Raw genomic sequence first — 19,532 nt, forward strand, 5'->3', positions numbered from 1 at the left:
CGTGTTCCACTTTGTTGCTGGTGTTTCACTGTTAATTTAACATCCTTGTTCTGTCCTCTATTATGTGACACTAAGCAGTAGCTCTGACTCCTTCATTTGTACGGTTTCTCTCGCTGTGTTTTTCTTGTTAACAAGAGGTGTTTGCTCATCTATCAGGTTTTAAATCATCTGTTTAAACACACACTCGTTCCATGTCCCAATTTGCATACTGTCCGTCCTAAATAGGATGCAAAATAAGAGTACACTTAAAGTCTAATACTGCTAATGCTAACATGCATTAAATAGTGCTAATGTTAACATGTGAACACAATGGCTGCGTCTGAAAACGTAGTAAACGAGACGTGTTGCCTCGCTGGCTGCCCTATCCAGCAATTACTTTGCAGGCAGCGTTTACATGCGAAGCTTACAGAACTGATTTTTGGACAGACTTCAGAGACAGCTTTGGTGATAACTAAGCAAATATTTACTACAATAATAATTTCTTGCTAGAAATTGCAGCAAAAACAGAAATAGTTGGTCAAAAATGTAGATTTACACACAACCAATTTGACCACCAACCGCAACTTTCAGACGGCATCTTTGTTTTTTAGCTCGACTGTCGTGGAATGGAACGTACAGGATTGTGGGATATCAAAGGCAGCGAAGGATGCTTCTATTCTGCCTTCAAAAATGTATCAGATGAAGGCATCTCAGGAGTCAGAAAGTAAAGCTAACATTAAATTCGGATGTGCCTTGATGTGTTCCTGCCTTGGATGCAGCCAAACACGACTCAACAAGTCTGTGGTATCAAGATGCTAAACAAGGCTGCATTTATTGGATCAAAAATACTGTAACATTTCTTTAAACAAAAAAAAATCTTACCAAGGCTACTTAGAAATGACTCTGTCCAAACCATTTTTGTAATGTTAATACGGTATACTAACATAGTTTGGGTGTCTTTATCAGATTAGAGAGAGATTATAATCTACTGCCTAGTCGTCTGTCCTGAAATGATGTCCCGTTTTATCTGAATGATATATTTTGACCGGCCAACACATGACTTCAGTTCAGTTTCAGCTTCAAGGTTAAACCTGACTTTGGCTGTTAGTTGTTTAGACTCCCTGAGCTTTGCGGTCTCCTGTGTGTTCCTGTGTCCTCTGAGCACTGGTTTTGTTCTCCTATCCCCTCTGGAAGGCTGGCAGTGGACGTCTGTTCTGTCTCATTAGTGAAAGCAGACGCTGCCCCCCCTACGCTATGCTCTGTTAGCTGGCCAAGACACTTTAATGAGTGGATGGTTACTGCCTTGCTGAGAATAGGACAGGGATGAGTGTGCACAAATATAAGCAAAAATATAATGCAATCATGCGGTGTTTTCAGAGAATAATCCGATATTATAGCCATAACTACACCATTCTACCCTCCATTATAAGAGTAAAGACAAAATTCATGCATTTCATTTATTTTATTCATATATTCACGCAATTATTAAACAATTATAGCTCTTGCCACTCCGCTTGTGCCTTTAGGTAATTTCCGACAACACACACACACGTGTTGGAATTCCATGTTTTATGGGGACTTTCTATTGACATAATGGGCCCTATTTTAACGATCTGAAACGCAAGTGTCAAAGCGCAAAGCGCAAGTAACTTTGTGGGCGGATCCCGGCGCTGTTGCTATTTTCCCGGCGGATAAACGACTCTTGCGCCCGACGCAAATCTAAAAGGGGTTGGTCTGAAGTAGCTTCATTATTCATAGGTGTGGTTTGGGCGTAACGTGACATAAACCAATCAGAGCGTCCTCTCACATTCCCTTTAAGAGCAGACGCGCTTGTTCCACGGCGGGTTGCTATTATAACGGCAGATTTGCCAGCGCACGCCAGGAGCGATCACAGCCAAAGAGACCGACGTTCTCGTCAGGGCCGTAAAACACAGAGAAGTGACACTGGGGATGATGGGAGAAACCCACCCAAATTAGCTTCGGTTAAACAGGCGTATAATTCGGGTAAATGTGTAGCCTAATCTAGTTTTTTTTTTTTTATCTAGATAGATCTTTTTAACATCTTCACGGACACAACCTCCCTCGTGTGTTAATATTTTTCCTTGTAATAATGTATGATTTGCAAAAATGAAAACGGCTGCGTCTGTTTATAATTATTAGAGAATCAAAGTGGATGCGCGTTAACACACTGCATTATGGCCAAGCACGCGCCCTTAAAATACCACATCACTAACGCGCAACGCGCCACTGTCTTTAGACTGTTTTTTTCCTGGTCAATGGCGCTATTGCTTTCTAAAACTGGAAAATAGCACCAGGGCAGTTATGCGCCGGAACACGCCTCCTCTTTGCGCTGAACCGCCCCGGCGAGCGCAAGTTCATTCCCTAATTTACCGACGTGCGTCTGTGGAGGGAAAAGTCCGCTGTGCGCGGGTGCAAAATCGGAATGATACATGCGTCGGTGTTCAAAGTCAATTGCGCTGGGTGCAAGATAGGGCCCAATGATTGTTAACTGTACAGAATATCCTCTCCCCTAAACACAACCCTCACAGAAAATATTCTGCATTTTTACATTAAAAAAACTATTTAGTATGATTTTTAATCTGTTTTCTTCATGGGGACCAAAAAATGTGGTATTAAAAATTTGTGGTATTACTATCCTTGTGGAGACACACACACACACACACACATCGCTCACACTACACCTTTAATTATACTCCGACATTTAATAATCAGACTCAGCAGCCCTTTATGCATGAGAAGCATAATAAAGTGAACATAAACATCAACCCTCCCCCTTTTCCCACAATTCCCTCACCGGCTGAATGTGAAAACAGCACTACAGGCAGAGAGAGAGCGAGCGATAAATCCTAGTGTGCAACAATGGGTTTATGTGTACCTGTGTGACCAACAACCAACCCGCACGTACTTGTGGCGCACAGTTCAAATGTGTGCCATGGTTATTACAATCAACATAATCCTTTTCATTGGGCCAGTCCGACTCGTCAATGTGGCTATTATGCAAATCCAATTCCCACCACACATGGTGAGATATCCATTCCTGCTCTCCTAATGAGATTGATGTGGCCTCATCTGATGCTGCTGGCACTCTCAAATGAGACAAGAAAAAAAATTAAACCGCTGTGTTATAAATGACAGTAATTAGTGTACGATCCGCCATTTACAGCTGATTCAGAGTCAGTGTTGAGCACCTTCATCTTAAAGGGATAGTTCACCCAAAAATGAAAACAACATGGAACCACAGTGAACTAAAAAAAAAAAAAACTAGAAGCAAAGGACTGATCTAACACCAGTGGTGAAATTATGTTCCGACGCTCAAACCATGTGATAAAAAAATTAATTACTCTTAGAGAGAGAAAAGGACAGCTGCATTTTCAGTCTCTACATTATTTTTATATAATTGCTAGTTTCAGTCTATATTGTTTCATAACTCTGTGTGATTATCTGATGTAAGTGCTCAGTGCGGTTGTGCTTCACACTTGTTGAGCAGCAAGAAACAGGCTCTTTTATTTAATGGATACTTTCTACACATCATTTCCACAGTCCTCAGGTTTTTTGTTTTGCTTTGTAAAATCCAATAATTATAGAATGGAATTTGGAAATGTGTAATATTCCCCTCAAGAATTGGAAAGCATGGTCATTGGTGAAGTAGAGAATGATACCCAAATCTATTGTGCAATATTTGACATGTCTTGTTGTTGTTGTAAGTTATTATTTTATACACTACCGATCACTACTGATTTGTGGTTAGTAAGTTGTTGTTGTTTTTTAAATAAACGAATACTTCTATTTAGCAAGGATGCATTAACTTGATCAAAAGTGACAGTAAAGACTTTTATATTGCGTCAAAACATTTCTGTTTCAATTTATTGCTGTTCAGTTGAACTTTCTATTCATCCTAAAAACAGTATCATGGTTATGTTTCCACAAAAATATTAAGCAGTACAATGATTTTCAACATTGATAATAGTAAAAAAAAAAAATTATAGAGCAGCAAATCAGCATATTCGAATGATTTCTGAAAGATCATGTGACACTGAAGACTAGAGTAATGATGCTGAAAATTCAGCTTTTCCATCACAGGAATAAATATTACATTTTAAAACATATTAAATAAGAAAACCGTTCATTTAAATTGTAATATTATTTTTTATTTATAGTACCGTAGTTCAAATGTCCTCACTATAGCAAAATAATTTATACAGCTTGCAATGTGCAATTTGCATGTGCTCATCATTATCTCATTATCTAAAGGAAATCATTATCAACTCATCAGAAAACATTTTATCAGATGAAAACATCGGCAATGTAGGTTGAGCTGTAGTTTGAGTGATTATTAATGAAAAGTTCTTAACCAGAACACTCTTATGAATATGATGCTCTGAGGGTAAATGGTGTGGAGTAATTGAGGTAAAGTGTAATGAATGGACTGCGTAATTGAAGTGTATGTGGATATTTACAGAACAATCCCTCTCTCTCTCTCTCTCTCTCTCTCTCTCTCTCTCTCTCTCTCTCTCTCTCTCTCATTATTCAATACGAATGACTAATGGAATCCAGACTTCCCTCTTTTTCTGTAGTTCTCTCTGTGTAATATTCCCCTGTTCTCTCTGTATTCTGTTTCTTTCCGAGCCTTGTTTTCATGATGGTTTCAGTTGTGCAGTAATAAACACTGCAGGAACAGATTAGATTAAAAGAGAACATAATTTATTTTGACAAACATTTGAGATTTCTCTACCAACAGTGTCTTGCCCAGTAAACAAGTTTGGAATGGTTAGCCTCACATACTCACTCTCTGTCTTTTAGATGAAGCTGGTTTGAGGAGATTCACACGGGACCCATCTCAGTTGCAGGGTGCTATCCTGCGCACAGCTCTGAAGAAGAGTCCTCAGGGCTTCGGTTTCACCATCATCGGTGGAGACCGACCAGATGAATTCCTTCAAGTGAAAAACGTCCTGAGAGATGGACCCGCCGCACACGATAAGAAAATCGCTTCGGGTAAATCCGCTTGGCTCCTGTTCGTTTAGCTCTGAAGCAACTTGTTGCTTATTTTATGAATATTGATAAGCCATCAGGTAATTAATTGGATCTCAGTATAGTTAAACACATTAACACCCTGGCTCATTCAATCACATTGTCGGATGCCACATCCATTTCTTGGCACATTGCTGGGTTACCAGATTCCTAGTAAATAATCCTGTGAAAGTGCCCACAGCGGGATTACGTAGATAGCGATAGAATAAATCAGAATCAGTGGGTGAGCATCAGGGGAACTGGCTTTCCTGCAGAGTCGCGTTTGGCGATAATTGCAGCGCTTACACCAACACTCACTACCCTCCATTACAATGTGAGGAAACAACTGCCAGTATACTGGCTCTCTGGAGACGTCAATCTGTACATAGAATTGTAAAACAGTTTAACCGAGATATACATTTAATTCTGGATTCGAGTGTGTGCCGCAATAAACATGCTTCAGCTGGTTCAAAGAGGCTTGCTGAGGGGTAAATTCATCTGCATCCAATTTCTTTATGCAAATTCTTACATTTTGTCAGGCTATCAAAAAAAGCCATAGAGGGCGGTTTATGAGCCTCTCTTTGACCCGGCAAAACATTAATCCATTACAAATATATATTTAATTGTAGATTCTCACTGTTTACTTATGTTGGTATTTGTCTTGCTCTGCCAGAGTCTGGTCCCAACTCATTTAGGGCCAGATTGACTAAACAGGGCAATGAGAGTGAGAATTTAGCATGAGACTGCAATTCCAAAAAAGTGCTGATGGCAGTGGAAAGTTCTGCACAGTTACTGACAACACGCAAATTAAAGAACTCAGCCGCAGCCGGATCATTTCTATAGTGACCAACGCAATCTACCAAGAGCGGCACAAATTAGCGTCTGGTTTAAGACGTGCTTTTTTGGGCGGTAAATAATGGTGCAAATACCAGTAAATTGACTTGCGCAAACCTTAGTAAATCACCTTGCATGATTCATTTAAAAACTCTCCTCCCATAAACTCCTACTAATGCATATGCAATAAGGCCTTTTCAACGCTTATTTTTCACTGCGTGTTTTTTGTCAATCCTGTTAGTAGTTTTTTTAACGCCAGAAGAGGGTTTGTGCTGGCACAAGCTGTTAGTAAATCTGGCCCTTAAAGGTGCAATAGGTGATCTGGGAAATGCTAACTTTAGCCTGCTAGCATCAAAACCATACGTTCTGGAAATCGGCGTCCAAAGCCATGCCTCCTACAGTAATATTGTGAAATATTATTACAATTTCAAATTGCTTTAATATATTTTTAATTGCAATTTATTCATGTGATGGTAGAGCTGAATTTTCTGCAGACATTACTCCAGTATTCAGTGTCACATGATCCTTCAGAAACCATTATAATCTTGCTGCTCAAGTGATATTTCTGATTATTAATGTTGAAAATCATTGTGCTGCTTAATATTTTTGAGTAAACGCTGATACATTTATGTTTCAGGATTCTTTAATGAATAGAAAGTTCAAAAGAACAGCCATTATTTGAATAAAAGTCAGCCAAACAGATTAGTTAACAGATATGCAATATCCATCAGTAAGAAATAATTCACATTTTTGTTAACATAACATCTAAACTCACCATGGTCTAAAAACTAACACCATCATGGCTAGTTGTAGACTTGGCCCAGTTACCTGTGAGTTCCTGGTGATCTGAAAGAAACTAGATGCCTGTGGGGCTTTGACAGTGTTTTCCATGGCAATATTACTGTATAAGCAGCAGGATGACTCGGGTAGAACAATCACTTTCAAGAAGTGAAGCGAGCCTGGAAGGATGCCATTGAGTGGTCCGGAATAGAAAAGGATGCTGGAATCCCCCAACGTTCTCTGCATTGATCAATAGACACACTTACCATTAGATAGACTGCACCAACTGAGCGGATCATTGACTTTAGCTCGAGTGATGGTTATGTGGGCACTGCCTCTTTATCACTGCGTATCATCCGCCATACACATTCCCCCATGAACCGAACAGAAGGAGCCAAGACAACTCTCATTGCTGGAATCAAAATGAACAGTTTAAACACACTGGCAGGGTTTGTTTGTGCCGAAGTTTGAGCTGAAATTGACACCGTAGTCATGTTCCAGATCCTAGTGAGTTGCTGTCTGTTGTCTACAGCTACCTTAGTCACTATGCTGGGTAAAATGATATCTTAATTGTGACTGATTTAAAAGGCTCTATAGACTTAATAGACAACTTTAATGGTCACATCCCACACACATATGGAGTGCATGAGTCTAATTATGCTAAGCTAATGCAAATTGCATAGCACGCACAGACATTAGGTGAAATTGTGTTTACTTATTATGAATAGTTTTTGTTGGTACTTTTCAGTTCTGATATATATATATATATATATATATATATATATATATATATATATATATATATATATATATATATATATTCACTAAAATTGGTGCAATGCATTTTGGAATTGCTGCATTCATACTAAATCCAAAAATATGTATTTTATACACACTTTGAAACAACCGTTTCATTGGGAACAGAAACATTAATCTAGTGTTAGCATGTTGATAAGCTAAAACGAAATATTCTGATAAGCACAAAATCAGTATTGTTATTGTTAACTCATTAATTGAAATAAAGCTCTAATGAAATTATAGATGAAAAACATGAAAATCTTGAACTTGAAACATTAAATGAAAATGATAAATTATAGAAATTACAAAAGCACATAACAAAATAAACAAAGTGAAAGTATGAAAATAAAAGCTAATTCAAAATGTTAATAAATACTATAATAGTATAATATAAATATTACTAAAAGCACATATTACACACAAATATTGGGGTCAATTTTGATTACATTTAATTACTAATTGTCTGGGCTTGACATGTGATGCCTTACATTTAGGCCAAAACCATGTATTTTACAAGACATAAAAACTTTGCTCCATCCTGTTTGGAACAGCTTTTGCAGTTTTGGTGCTTGAACATGCTGTCTAGGTAGGCAGCACACTAGGGCTTGGAACAGATCCGACGTCTGCTTCATTCATGCTTTTTTCTTCCTCTCTTGTGTAGGTGATGTTATAGTGGACATAAACGGTGCATGTGTGCTAGGAAAGACCCATGCAGATGTGGTGCAGATGTTCCAGTCCATTCCTGTGAATCAGTATGTGGATATGGTCTTGTGCCGTGGATACCCACTCCCAGAGGACACCAATTCAAGTGAAGAGGGCACAGGCGACATGATGACTGCCATGCCGGGGATGGACGGCCAGCTAATCCATTCAGAAGGCACCCCCTCCCTGCAGGACCTCCATTACATGAGCACCGATAGCAGACACCCAGCTGCAGCAATGCCCAATGGACGCTACCCAGAGGCGGGGGAGAGCACCCTGCTGCAGCCCGAGCTGGTCAGCGTGCCTTTGGTAAAGGGGCCGAGTGGATTCGGCTTTGCCATCGCAGACTGTCCGCTGGGCCAGAAGGTGAAGATGATTCTGGACGCGCAGTGGTGCCGAGGTCTGCTGAAGGGGGATGTGATAAAGGACATTAACAGGCAGAATGTACAGACCCTCTCCCACTCACAGGTGGTGGACATCCTCAAAGACCTGCCCGTGGGCAGCGAGGTCAACGTGCTGGTGCTCCGAGGAGGTGAGTGATGGAGAGAGTGTGACCAATTACACGCAACATCGTTTGACTAGACCCCCATTGCATGCCAGATCTGGCCCTAGTGACCGTTAGGGATAGTTCACCGAAAAATGTATGTTCTGTCATCATTTATCAGTTATTAGTTATGTCATCATTTATAGTTATTTTAGTATTGTTTATATACTATTGTAGTATTTATTAATATATTTATTTTATTATTATTATTTTAAAATTTTGGGTAGGTTTTAGTAATGTTTTAACAGTATATAAATTATAGAGGATCTTAAACTTAAAATCTGAAATAAAATACGTTTTGTTAAAAAAATTTGTAAAAGGTAAAACTATTAAAAATGACAATCACAAAACACATTTTTAAATATTGCTGTTTAGGTTTCTTTCTTTTTTTATCTCAGTTTTAGTTTTAGCACTTCAACTTAATTTTTAACCCCTTTTATTTCAGTTAGCTGCAATGACAGAGGTTTTTTTTTTATATTCAAGTGTTTCATCTAATATTTATTTTTTTATTGCAATTAACAAAAAGGATTTTCATTGTTTTAGGGGCCATTTACATAGCACATTTTTAACTAAAAACTTTTTTATGCATTTTGGCTGTTCATTTACACCACAATGCCAAAATTTGGGGACCTGAAAATGCTAACTTTTGAATACAGGCTTCAAAACTGCAAGTTTTTGAAAATGATACGATTATCTTCTCTGTGTGAAATACAAAAACCTGAATTAGTGACATTGTGCGCATGTGTATTACCGTACATGTTCATTCTATTGGTACATTCTATAGGTTTCTTTAGAAAGTAACACCGACAACTACTAGCCTGACAACGTTGTCGTTTGCACACGAAAAAGCACGAAGGAAAAACTTTCCAGTTTTTATTCTCGTGTAAACGTACCCTTAGTTTAACAATAAACTCAGAGAGGCAAAGATGAAGAAAAAGAAAGTGAATATGTAAACTGAAGATGTGTGAAGAAGAATAGCAGGGAGGGTGAGAGCTGAAACACACAGACGGTTGTGTTTGAGTGAGAGATCTTCACATTTTAGCGAGACTGAACATCATATATCATTATGAGTCTGTTAAAGCCTAAAGGAAAGAGTGTTCGCACTTATGCACCGTGACACTGAAAATACTCGCACCATCTCGGTACATCAGGTTACTGTTGTGATTAATGTGTGAAGTAGCCTAATCGAGATAAAGTGATGTCATTCTTAATTACTCTTCATCTGTGTACAAAGTCTCTGATTGCAACTTCAGTTTGTGCTTCCGCAGTTTGTGGACACTTTATCAATAGTTTATATACAGTAGATGAATCTCATTAAAACAGTTGTTTCACCAGTTCTACCATCAGAACTTGCAGAGAAAACCCCCCGACAGCGTTTAATTGAACTGAAGCCCGTATTTGCATGCACAGCAGCGGGCGCATAGCGGCTATACACACAGATCTATATTGCATCTAGTCTGTGGTTTGTCTGGAGCCCAAGTGAAAATATCAGGTTCTGTGTTCATTTGCTCACTTCCAAGATTCGTCTGTCACAGTGCTGCTATCGGGTTGTGGCTACAAAAGGTCAAGCGTATTCATAAGCAAGCTTTTCTTCTCTGACTGATACAAACACCGCCATATGCTCGAAAATCTTCACAAAGCACTGCATACTGCAGGTGTGGATGTTCTACATTGTCCTTTTTTAATAAAGACTGCTAGACCTTATTAGTATTGAAAGGTAACATACAGGGCTTTATCGTATTACACACAGACACACACACACACACACACACACACAATACTGTACATAAACATGCCTGTCACGGGCCATCATACCCCACATTGTATTGTATATATTAGAGGTCGACCGATAGTGGATTTTACCGATAACGATAGCTAGGTTGGGCCATACTTGCCGATAACCGATTAATGAACCGATAGTTTTTAAAATTGATACTGGATAAAAACAAACATAACACTCCAAGTAAAACAGTGCTGAACTTTATTATAAAAATAAAAAAACTGTATTGAACCATGAAAATATGCTAAATGAAATAAATATATAAATGTGAATATTCATTCAAACTGAAACAAAAAGTAATACTCTAAATAACAAATAAAACCAGTTACATTCAAAATGTAACTATTTAACTGTTCTTTTCAAGCCAACTTAATTAATTAAAAAGTAACAAAATTTGTATTAAAGTGAAGATGAAAAAAATAAATAACCGAAATCGAATGCTTTTCTGATTCGTTTATGTTTCTGTCGGCTGTATGAACATATCAGTTTGCTTACGTCTCTAGCTTTAAATATGCAACTTATCTGCATATGTAATGCATAAAAGTGACCAGCTGGATATTAACTAATGCAAATAGAGGTAACAATTGTGACATTCAACATTCGGGTCGGACTTACGTTTATGTTTGTCAGTGTTTTAACCGCTTGAGGTACTACTAATGTTAGCGTCCTCTCAGCCTCGAAGGCAAACAAACGCCTACTGTCTCTACTAATGCAGCATTTAGTCAACAAATTAATCACTTTATAATGATATGACAAAATGTACTGTATAGGCTACATACATTTGAGCTGTCGGTGCTTTAAACGCGCATCTGATGTCAGCGCTCTCCACGCAGCATGTGCTCTCAGTGCAGCACGCAGAATCACGTGTCGAAATAAACAACACGAGGCACGAGTTTTTATTACACCTCTAGAGGCCGCTCTTGTACTGCATCGTGCCAGCAGACCCTTCTCAGCTCTTACACTGTGTAATGAATGACAGCGTGCGCTTCTCAGCCGCTCCAGCAATGGACGCAACCAGGAAAAACTATCGGTATATATTTTTGCCGATAACGATAGTTCCACCAGTCAACAATCGGTGCCGATTAATCGGCAAAACCGATGAATCGGTCGACCTCTAGTATATATATATTATGTCATCTAATTTACTTTTCCAGTATACATAAATGCAATGTGGATTACACTGCCCCTTAGTGGCCACTGTTGTTTTTTTTCACTGTATTAATATAAACCAGATTGAAATCCAGCTTCAGGAATAAAAACTCCACATTTAAAGGTATTAAATGTAGCCTAATAAATAAACTGATGAATTGCCTTTTTTCCCCAGCAATAAACGGCCCTGACTAATTATTTAGTCTCGTTCTCGTTCTTTTCCAACTGTATTTGCTCATTCTCATTTCCCTCTTTATATCTGTTTGTGCCTGCAGGTCAGACATCTCCCGTGAAGTCTCTGAAACCTGTAAGTTCAGCTAAATGTCTTTTAATTACTCAATTTTGGGGATTTAATTCAGACACACTGGGGAATTTTGATGAAATGAAGATGAAGCAGGATGAATTATTTATCGGCCTTGTTCTCTCGGTTTTTCAGCAAAAGCGAGTTCCTTGCGGTCGTACATTATTCACAGAGCAAGTGCCAAACGCTATAATGTTATTTTAAGAGCAGGATATGGCGAATCACTTCGAGGCAAACAACCGTTTCTGCAGAGAACATCTCTGCTGAGTCAACAGGCCCCTCAGGAGCGCTTCCTAGTGGGCTTCTCTCACTAGTGTTTCCCACACAGGCTCAATTGTTGATTATTCATTGCAGTGCTGTTTGTATAGCATTGTATTCAACACGGATATAAACAGTGTGAGTCATAAAGGCACGTTTGAGGACAAATAATGAAGATTCATGCTTGTTTGGTACATAATCATGCAGACATTCAGATCAATACATAACATTTTCAATAAATAGGCTGTTTCTTTATCCTTTAAAGCATTTTACATAATAATAGCAGAATAATATTAAGATGCCAGGGTTTAGGATAGTACTTAAGAGTGTTAAGTGATGTAACGTTGATGAAGCTTGGGTAATGTTTGTTGCTGTGTGTGTCCATCTGTTGATTTAGATCACCTCAGCTATTCCCAGTACCCAGAAGCAGGACATTTCCACCAGCTCCGTCAGTACCGAAACTCCCAGTCCGGCTGAGCCTGCGCCCCAGTCGCTCCCATTCCCTCCACATGTCATCCGCTCCAGCTCCCCAAAACTGGACCCATCTGAGCTCTACCTCAAGTCTAAAGCCATGCTGGACAGCAAACGTGAGTTCTACCATGGCATTTGTGATCTGGTTGTGGTCATGTGAGACAGAATTGTTGTTTACACCACAATATTTATGTCTGACAGCTAATTTTGCTGGGTTTTTTTCAGCCTCCAACACTAAAGAGCTGGACGTGTTTATCAAGAGGAACCAGGAGACTGGATTCGGGTTCAGAGTGCTGGGTGGAGAAGGACCGGATCAGCCAGTGAGTGTTGACATGCTTCACAGTGATTCGTCACCATATTGTCACAACAGAAAATTATGTGACCTTTAACCACACCATCTCTCTTTAGGTGTACATTGGTGCCATCGTTCCTCTGGGTGCCGCAGAGAAGGATGGGCGTCTGCGGGCTGGAGATGAGCTCATCTGTATTGACGGCGTTCCCGTCAAAGGCAAATCTCACAAACAAGTTCTGGAGCTCATGACCAACGCTGCCCGCAACGGGCAGGTGATGTTGACTGTGCGCAGAAAGCTCACCCATCCAGGTTTGCACCCCCCTATATGATCAGTGCATGCCTGCGTTTATTTCCTGACTGCTGTAGACGTCCTCCAGAGGTTTCAGTAACCCAGCACTCATGTCTGGAACACGATCCACTCCCTGTGAGGAATTAGAGTTTTGCTCCATTAGTTCTGAGTGAAAGGCCGAGTTGAGCTATAAAATAATAACCACAAAATCAAAATTTAATGACCAGTGTTTTCAGTCAAAGCAGAGGACTCTTTATGTGCTGCAAACAATGACTCAGAAGCGCTGAGTAACCATAAAAGAATAACACACTGGGTAATTTTGGGAAAAAAAACTTCAATTATGAAGCCATTATAAAATTTGGCTTTATGCCTCATGGCATGGGATTCTGTTCGTTTGTTTTACTTCATGTTGAGCATTGTAAGAGTTTTTTGGGGGGGGGTTTGCCGACAGTTCTTTCACAAATCATCGAGGCCAGATGGCATCAACTCAGTTTTGCAGAATGGATGTAAATTACAAATTGTGTTAAGCAGGACTAAGTGTACAGTGTTATTAGTAGTTTAGCCTTAGAGAATAATCAAATTACCCCAAATCATTTTATAAACAATTCAAGAGGTTGAGGAAAAACACTAGTAATTATCACTAGAAAAGCTTAATCTGGCTTTGGCGAGTATTTAAAAGACCATTTACTTTATATTAACTGCTAGTCGAACTGTAAAAATGATCCGCACAACATCAGTACAACATCATTGTTGGCTAAATGTATACATGGTACAGTACCAGTGTTGTTATTGTTAAATACAACAATACAAAAGTGACTTTAAATGTGTCTGAAATCAAATCTTTGTTCATTTAAACACTGAATATCGTATGTGCTTGAGCAGACAGAGAGGATGATGATGGAGGACAACCTCAGGCTCCACAAGCTCCAGCGCTGGTCAACGGCTCACCCAAACCCCCCCACATCGAGGTGTGCGGCCACGGCCACCCTCAGCCCTACGAAGTCACTCTTCAGCGCAAGGACAACGAGGGCTTCGGATTTGTCATCCTCACCTCTAAAAACAAGCCTCCGCCTGGAGGTTAGAAATGCCTTTCAAAGCTGTTCTCCGTTAGTCTCTTCTCTCCTTCTCACCCCATCCCATTTCTTGAGCTTTTTGCTTCTTTGCTGTCAGCTTCAGATGTGCAACTACAGACTCATAACATTGTTGAAAATGTGGCTTAAATCTGCATTATGTCTTTCATCCAGTCGCTTGAAGGTGTGATATGCTGTACAATGCAATTACAATAATAAAATCAAAACTAGCTTAGCTATGAAGTATAACAGTAATAAAGCCAGAGCTTATTCAGATCTAATGGCTATTACTATTAGCTCTGAATAAGGGAAAACGCTGTGAACATTTGTCTGACTTTTTTGTGAGATTATGCTGCGAGGTTGAAAATTATGGGTGAAATATTAGTACAATTTGAAATAAATCTTTTCTATTTTAATGTTTTAAAACGTGATTATTATTTTTTCTGTGATGGCAAAGCTGAATTTTCAGCATCATTACTTCAGTCTTCAGTGTCACATGATCCTTCAGACATCAATCTATTATGATCTGATTTGCTGCTCAAGAGTATTATTATTATTATCAATGCTGCACACGGTTGTGATGGTTAATATTGTGATGGAAACTGTGATGCATTTCTTTTCAGGATTCTTTGAATAGAAAGTTCAAAAGAACAGCATTTATTTGAACTAGAAATCTATTGTAACATTTAAAATGCCTTTTTAAATGCCCTGTCACTTCTGCTCATTTTAAAGCAGCCTTGCTGAATAATAGTAGTGATTTCTTGCTATAAAGATCGTACTGACCCCAGACTTTTAAACGGTAGTGTAGACAAAAATATTTTAGTTTAGTTTAAGAAAGTATTTGAACATTTAAAAAAAATGACATTATATATACACTGGCATGGTCATTTCATAGTATATCTATATTCATAGTATTTCATGTGACACGGCATAATCAGACTGGTGTTTCTGGATTATACCCATCTCAGATCTTGTTGTACTTGTAGTCTGTCAGTATGTCTAATATGTATAAATGAAATAAGCATTGATCCCTCTGTCCCCAGTTATCCCTCATAAGATTGGCCGCATCATAGACGGCAGTCCCACAGACCGCTGCGGTCGGCTAAAAGTGGGCGACCGCATCTCTGCTGTGAATGGCCAGTCCATTGTTGAGCTGTCACACAATGACATTGTGCAGCTCATCAAAGAAGCTGGAAACACTGTTGCCCTCACCGTCGTGCCTGAGGAGGGTAAGCTTTTGTGAAAATATATTTTCTCTTCATTACTTTTGTAAACAGTGAGCTAGTAGAAGGAAACTGTAGATTGCATATTTATTTTTTCTGTAACAGAAAGTTGTTGAAGCATTTGACTTTGAAGTTTGAAACTGAAACTTGGGATGGAGTTGTGTGTGTTTTTCTGCCACACTGATAATCCTGTTTATTTTGCAGAACACAGCGGACCTCCGTCAGGCACTAGTTCAGCCAAGCAGAGCCCAGCCTCTCAGCACAGAGCCGTGGGACAGCAGCCTGCCAGCCGAGATGACAGGTACAAGCTCCATCCTGGCGGACAGTTCACTCATAACACGCACGTACAAACACAATCATTACAGTCAACACACAAACCTTTTAGTCTACAGTTCGATGTTTTTTTTTTTTTTTTTTTGCTATCTATTATTACATTATGCTATCTAAACAACGTTATTTTGGATAACTTTATATAAGTTGTCTCTACTAGGTACTTTTACTATGTTAAAATAATTGTTAGGTTCAATGTACTTATTGTGTTCATGTTGTATTGCCAAACACTGCTGTTATTGAGGTGGGATAAAAGTATAAGTACCAAGTATAAGTACAATGTAAAAATATTTACACAATAAGTGCATTGTTTGAAATTATATAAAAAAAAATAGTGCCTAGTAGTTAAAGACACGTAATATAAAGTGGGGCTGTGATTTCAATATTTATTAAGTAAAAAGGCTTTACACAAATTGCATCCATCCTGGACTTGTGACATAATTTCCATCTAAAACAAAGATTTTGCCCCAATAAAGTGTATTTGGTTATCAAGGTGACAACAAATGTCTGCGATATACGATATGTAATGTTAAAAGGTAAAAATGACTTGCATAATTTTCAATTAAACTGTAATTTTGTAAAAGAAAATGTAAAATGTGATTAAACAGTGTGTATTTAGTGTGTATTTAGACAGAAAAGTTAGTTTTCATGAGGGTGAGAGAGGTTTTTTTATTTTGTTCCAACAAGTGACGAAATAACGTATAGAATAGACACTGACATATATGATCAGTTTTTCTCAGGCAGTCAACAGCTTTCACGCACATATTTCAAAACAAGTCTTCCATCAGAAAAACTTTTAGAACTAAGTTTTGTTGTTGTTGTTTCTTACACACTCCGTGACTCACCAGTTGAGAAACACCGTTTTAAAAGACTTTATTGTTACGTAACATGACATCCTACCCACCCCATTTACATCCTTCCATTTTCAATGACCTCTTTCCATTTCTCTTCTGTCAAGAACGCTCACTACCTCTCTTTTCATTTCAAGCCCATTTCAAGCACATGGTCCAGGTCATTCTTTTCAGCAAAGAATTGAGTAGTCACGTTGTGAACTCGCTCCACAGTCAAGGCTCAGATAAGATGGGCAGCCACTGTTGAAGCTTTTACCCACACTTAAGACCAACAAAAGAATGTAATGAGCTCGGCAGACCATTGACGTCTGGAACAGAGACTCTCAGCCTCTTTGTAGGAATTACAATTTTGCTGCACATTCTCATGAACAAAAACGCTATTAGCTGTGAATAACATGACGTCGGATGAACGGAGATGCTTTTATTTTGTTCACCAGTTCATGTAATGGCCTTTAATTGTGTGTCATATAGGAATGGCATGGAGACGGAGGAGAGGAAAGACACCATGGCCCGAGCGGAGTACAAATCCCTGCCTCAGGGTGAGATGGGTACTGTCATCACCTCAGGCCCAAAGCAGGTGAGATTTAAATGAGACGGCTGCAGTGCTACGAGTCATCATTCCTGTTAGGCTTGCAGTAATAGAGTTGAAAGATTATTATGCAACCGATGTAAGTATTCATTAGTATGCTGCCCATGTTTTATGAAGATTAAATTACATTTAAAACTTTGAGATGGAAGCATTTGTCACCTCAAGCTTTCTCGCTGTAGGCTACAGGAACTTTTTTGAGCAATGAAAAGGAGGAAATGTTTGCGAAATAAGTCATATATAAGGATAAAGACTGAGCTGAGATATGCAAATCAAGTGTCATTTCTCATTAGCGCTGACAGGTGTGGAAGAGTAGATTGCTTTTTCACTCAAGAACAGAACGTTTTTGATGAAAGCAAGAAATGTGTGATGTTATATTTGCATAGTTTAGTGACTTTACACTGCAGTTATATGTAACGTGAACAGTCTTGAAGTAAATTTAGGTTGCTTATTTTAATATGGCACAACATTGCTTTTCAGGGTTGTTATCCTGTGGAGTTAGAGAGAGGACAGAGAGGTTTTGGCTTTAGCCTGCGAGGAGGGAAGGAATATAACATGGGCCTCTTCATCCTCAGACTGGCTGAGGACGGTCCCGCGCTGAAAGATGGCAGGATACACGTGAGTTCTAACAACCATATCAGATTCTTACATTAATACCTCCACAAATCATGAACAATGTTACAATTGATACACTACTGTTCAAATGTTTGGGGTCATTTAAATGTTTGTGAATATTATACTCACTAAGGTTGCATTTATTTATGCATCTAAATAAATATTGATTTATTTTACACCACAGTAGAAACTGTAATATTGTGAAATATTATTTCAATTTGAATTTATTCCTGTGATGTCAAAGCTGAATTTTCAGCATCATTAGTCCAGTCTTTCAGTGTCACATGATCCTTTGAAAAATTATTTTAATATGCTGATTTGGTGCTCAAGGAACATTTATTATTACAATCAATGTTGAAAACAGTTAGTTGTGGAAACCATGATGTATTTTTTAAGATTCTGTGATGAATAGAAAGTTTAGATCAACAGCATTTATTTGAAATAGAAATGTTTTTATTACAACAGTATAATAAATGTAATATAAATAAAATGTGTAATATGGTTGTAATAAAAGTAGTGTTTATTTAATATAAAACACAATATAAAAATATCAAACATTTATTATTATTATTATTTCAAATACAAATAAAAATGAAATATTATTAATATTTTCTAACATAAAACATAATTATATTATATATAGTTACATCTATCAGTGGTTGTTGTTGAAATGACAGAATACTCTGTGTGTGTGTGTGTGACCTCACAGGTGGGAGATCAGATCGTGGAGATCAACGGTGAACCCACACAGGGCATTACACACACACGGGCCATCGAGCTCATCCAGGCCGGGGGCAATAAAGTGCTGCTGCTTTTGAGGCCCGGGCTGGGCCTGGTGCCTGATCATAGTGAGTCTATTTAATACCTGACCTTTCACAGTTAATCACTCGAAACAATACAGGTCTTACTGCCAAAGAAAAGATGCAAAACACCGACATCGCTGAGAGATGTTCTCCGTACCAAACCGCCTCTTTAAGTTTGTTCAGAAGTGCAGAAGCGCTGATTTGAATTCCATCCGCTTCATGAACCGAGAAAAATCAGCTCTCTGAAGCCTGCCTTCCCCTCTGAGAAACAAATCATTTCTGAAGACGGGTTTGTTTTCTGCTGCCGTTTCAAAAGCCATTGCAAATGTATTGTGACGGTTACCTTTTCTCAACACAGTGTTTTCTAAAGCTACTTCATTCTACATCAGTACTCTTGTTCAAAGCATTATCATGAAAATGGACTCATATAGAGTATAACAAAAGTGGATTTATTGATATATTAAAATCATCATCACACGTATTGTCTAAACATTGCATGCATATTGATCAACAACAGAATTAAGTACACAATTTGTACTCCAGAATTAGTGAATGAGGCCCATTGAGTGATTTGGGGGTCATATGCATGTTATGTCAGATCTCCCTATCTTCACGCATTGCATCTCTCAAATGCTGTCACTCTTGCTTCCTGTCTCTATTTTTGCTCATTTATTTCTCTCTGTCTGGGCACTGTTCTATGCACCTCTCTCTTTCTCTCTATCTTTCTCTCTCTCTCTCTGTTCCTTGTTTAGGTCTGAACTCTTCCTCCTCCACACTGTGCTACCACATGAAACCAGAGCTTCACTAAAGGCTTCTCTGCTTTTCTTGGTCTGTCCCTTATAACTTTGG

General features: G+C 38.6%; 1 protein-coding gene across 2 annotated transcripts in view; it reads left to right on the plus strand.

The window, feature by feature from the left end:
• magi3a (membrane associated guanylate kinase, WW and PDZ domain containing 3a) overlaps window positions 1-19,532 on the plus strand; it is a 131,633-nt gene that overhangs the window by 108,133 nt on the left and 3,968 nt on the right. For both annotated transcript variants that reach the window (XM_079587379.1, XM_079587380.1), the window contains 12 exons: window positions 4,801-4,992; window positions 8,081-8,653; window positions 11,870-11,901; window positions 12,551-12,740; window positions 12,850-12,944; window positions 13,033-13,225; window positions 14,088-14,282; window positions 15,319-15,504; window positions 15,703-15,799; window positions 17,151-17,256; window positions 17,746-17,883; window positions 18,590-18,728. In XM_079587379.1, the coding sequence (XP_079443505.1) occupies window positions 4,801-4,992; window positions 8,081-8,653; window positions 11,870-11,901; window positions 12,551-12,740; window positions 12,850-12,944; window positions 13,033-13,225; window positions 14,088-14,282; window positions 15,319-15,504; window positions 15,703-15,799; window positions 17,151-17,256; window positions 17,746-17,883; window positions 18,590-18,728 (2,136 nt within the window). The remainder of the gene's footprint in view (window positions 1-4,800; window positions 4,993-8,080; window positions 8,654-11,869; window positions 11,902-12,550; window positions 12,741-12,849; window positions 12,945-13,032; window positions 13,226-14,087; window positions 14,283-15,318; window positions 15,505-15,702; window positions 15,800-17,150; window positions 17,257-17,745; window positions 17,884-18,589; window positions 18,729-19,532) is intronic.

The sequence above is a fragment of the Phoxinus phoxinus genome, assembly GCF_949152265.1.
Source record: "Phoxinus phoxinus genome assembly, chromosome: 18".
NCBI classification, from domain to species: Eukaryota; Metazoa; Chordata; class Actinopteri; order Cypriniformes; family Leuciscidae; genus Phoxinus; species Phoxinus phoxinus.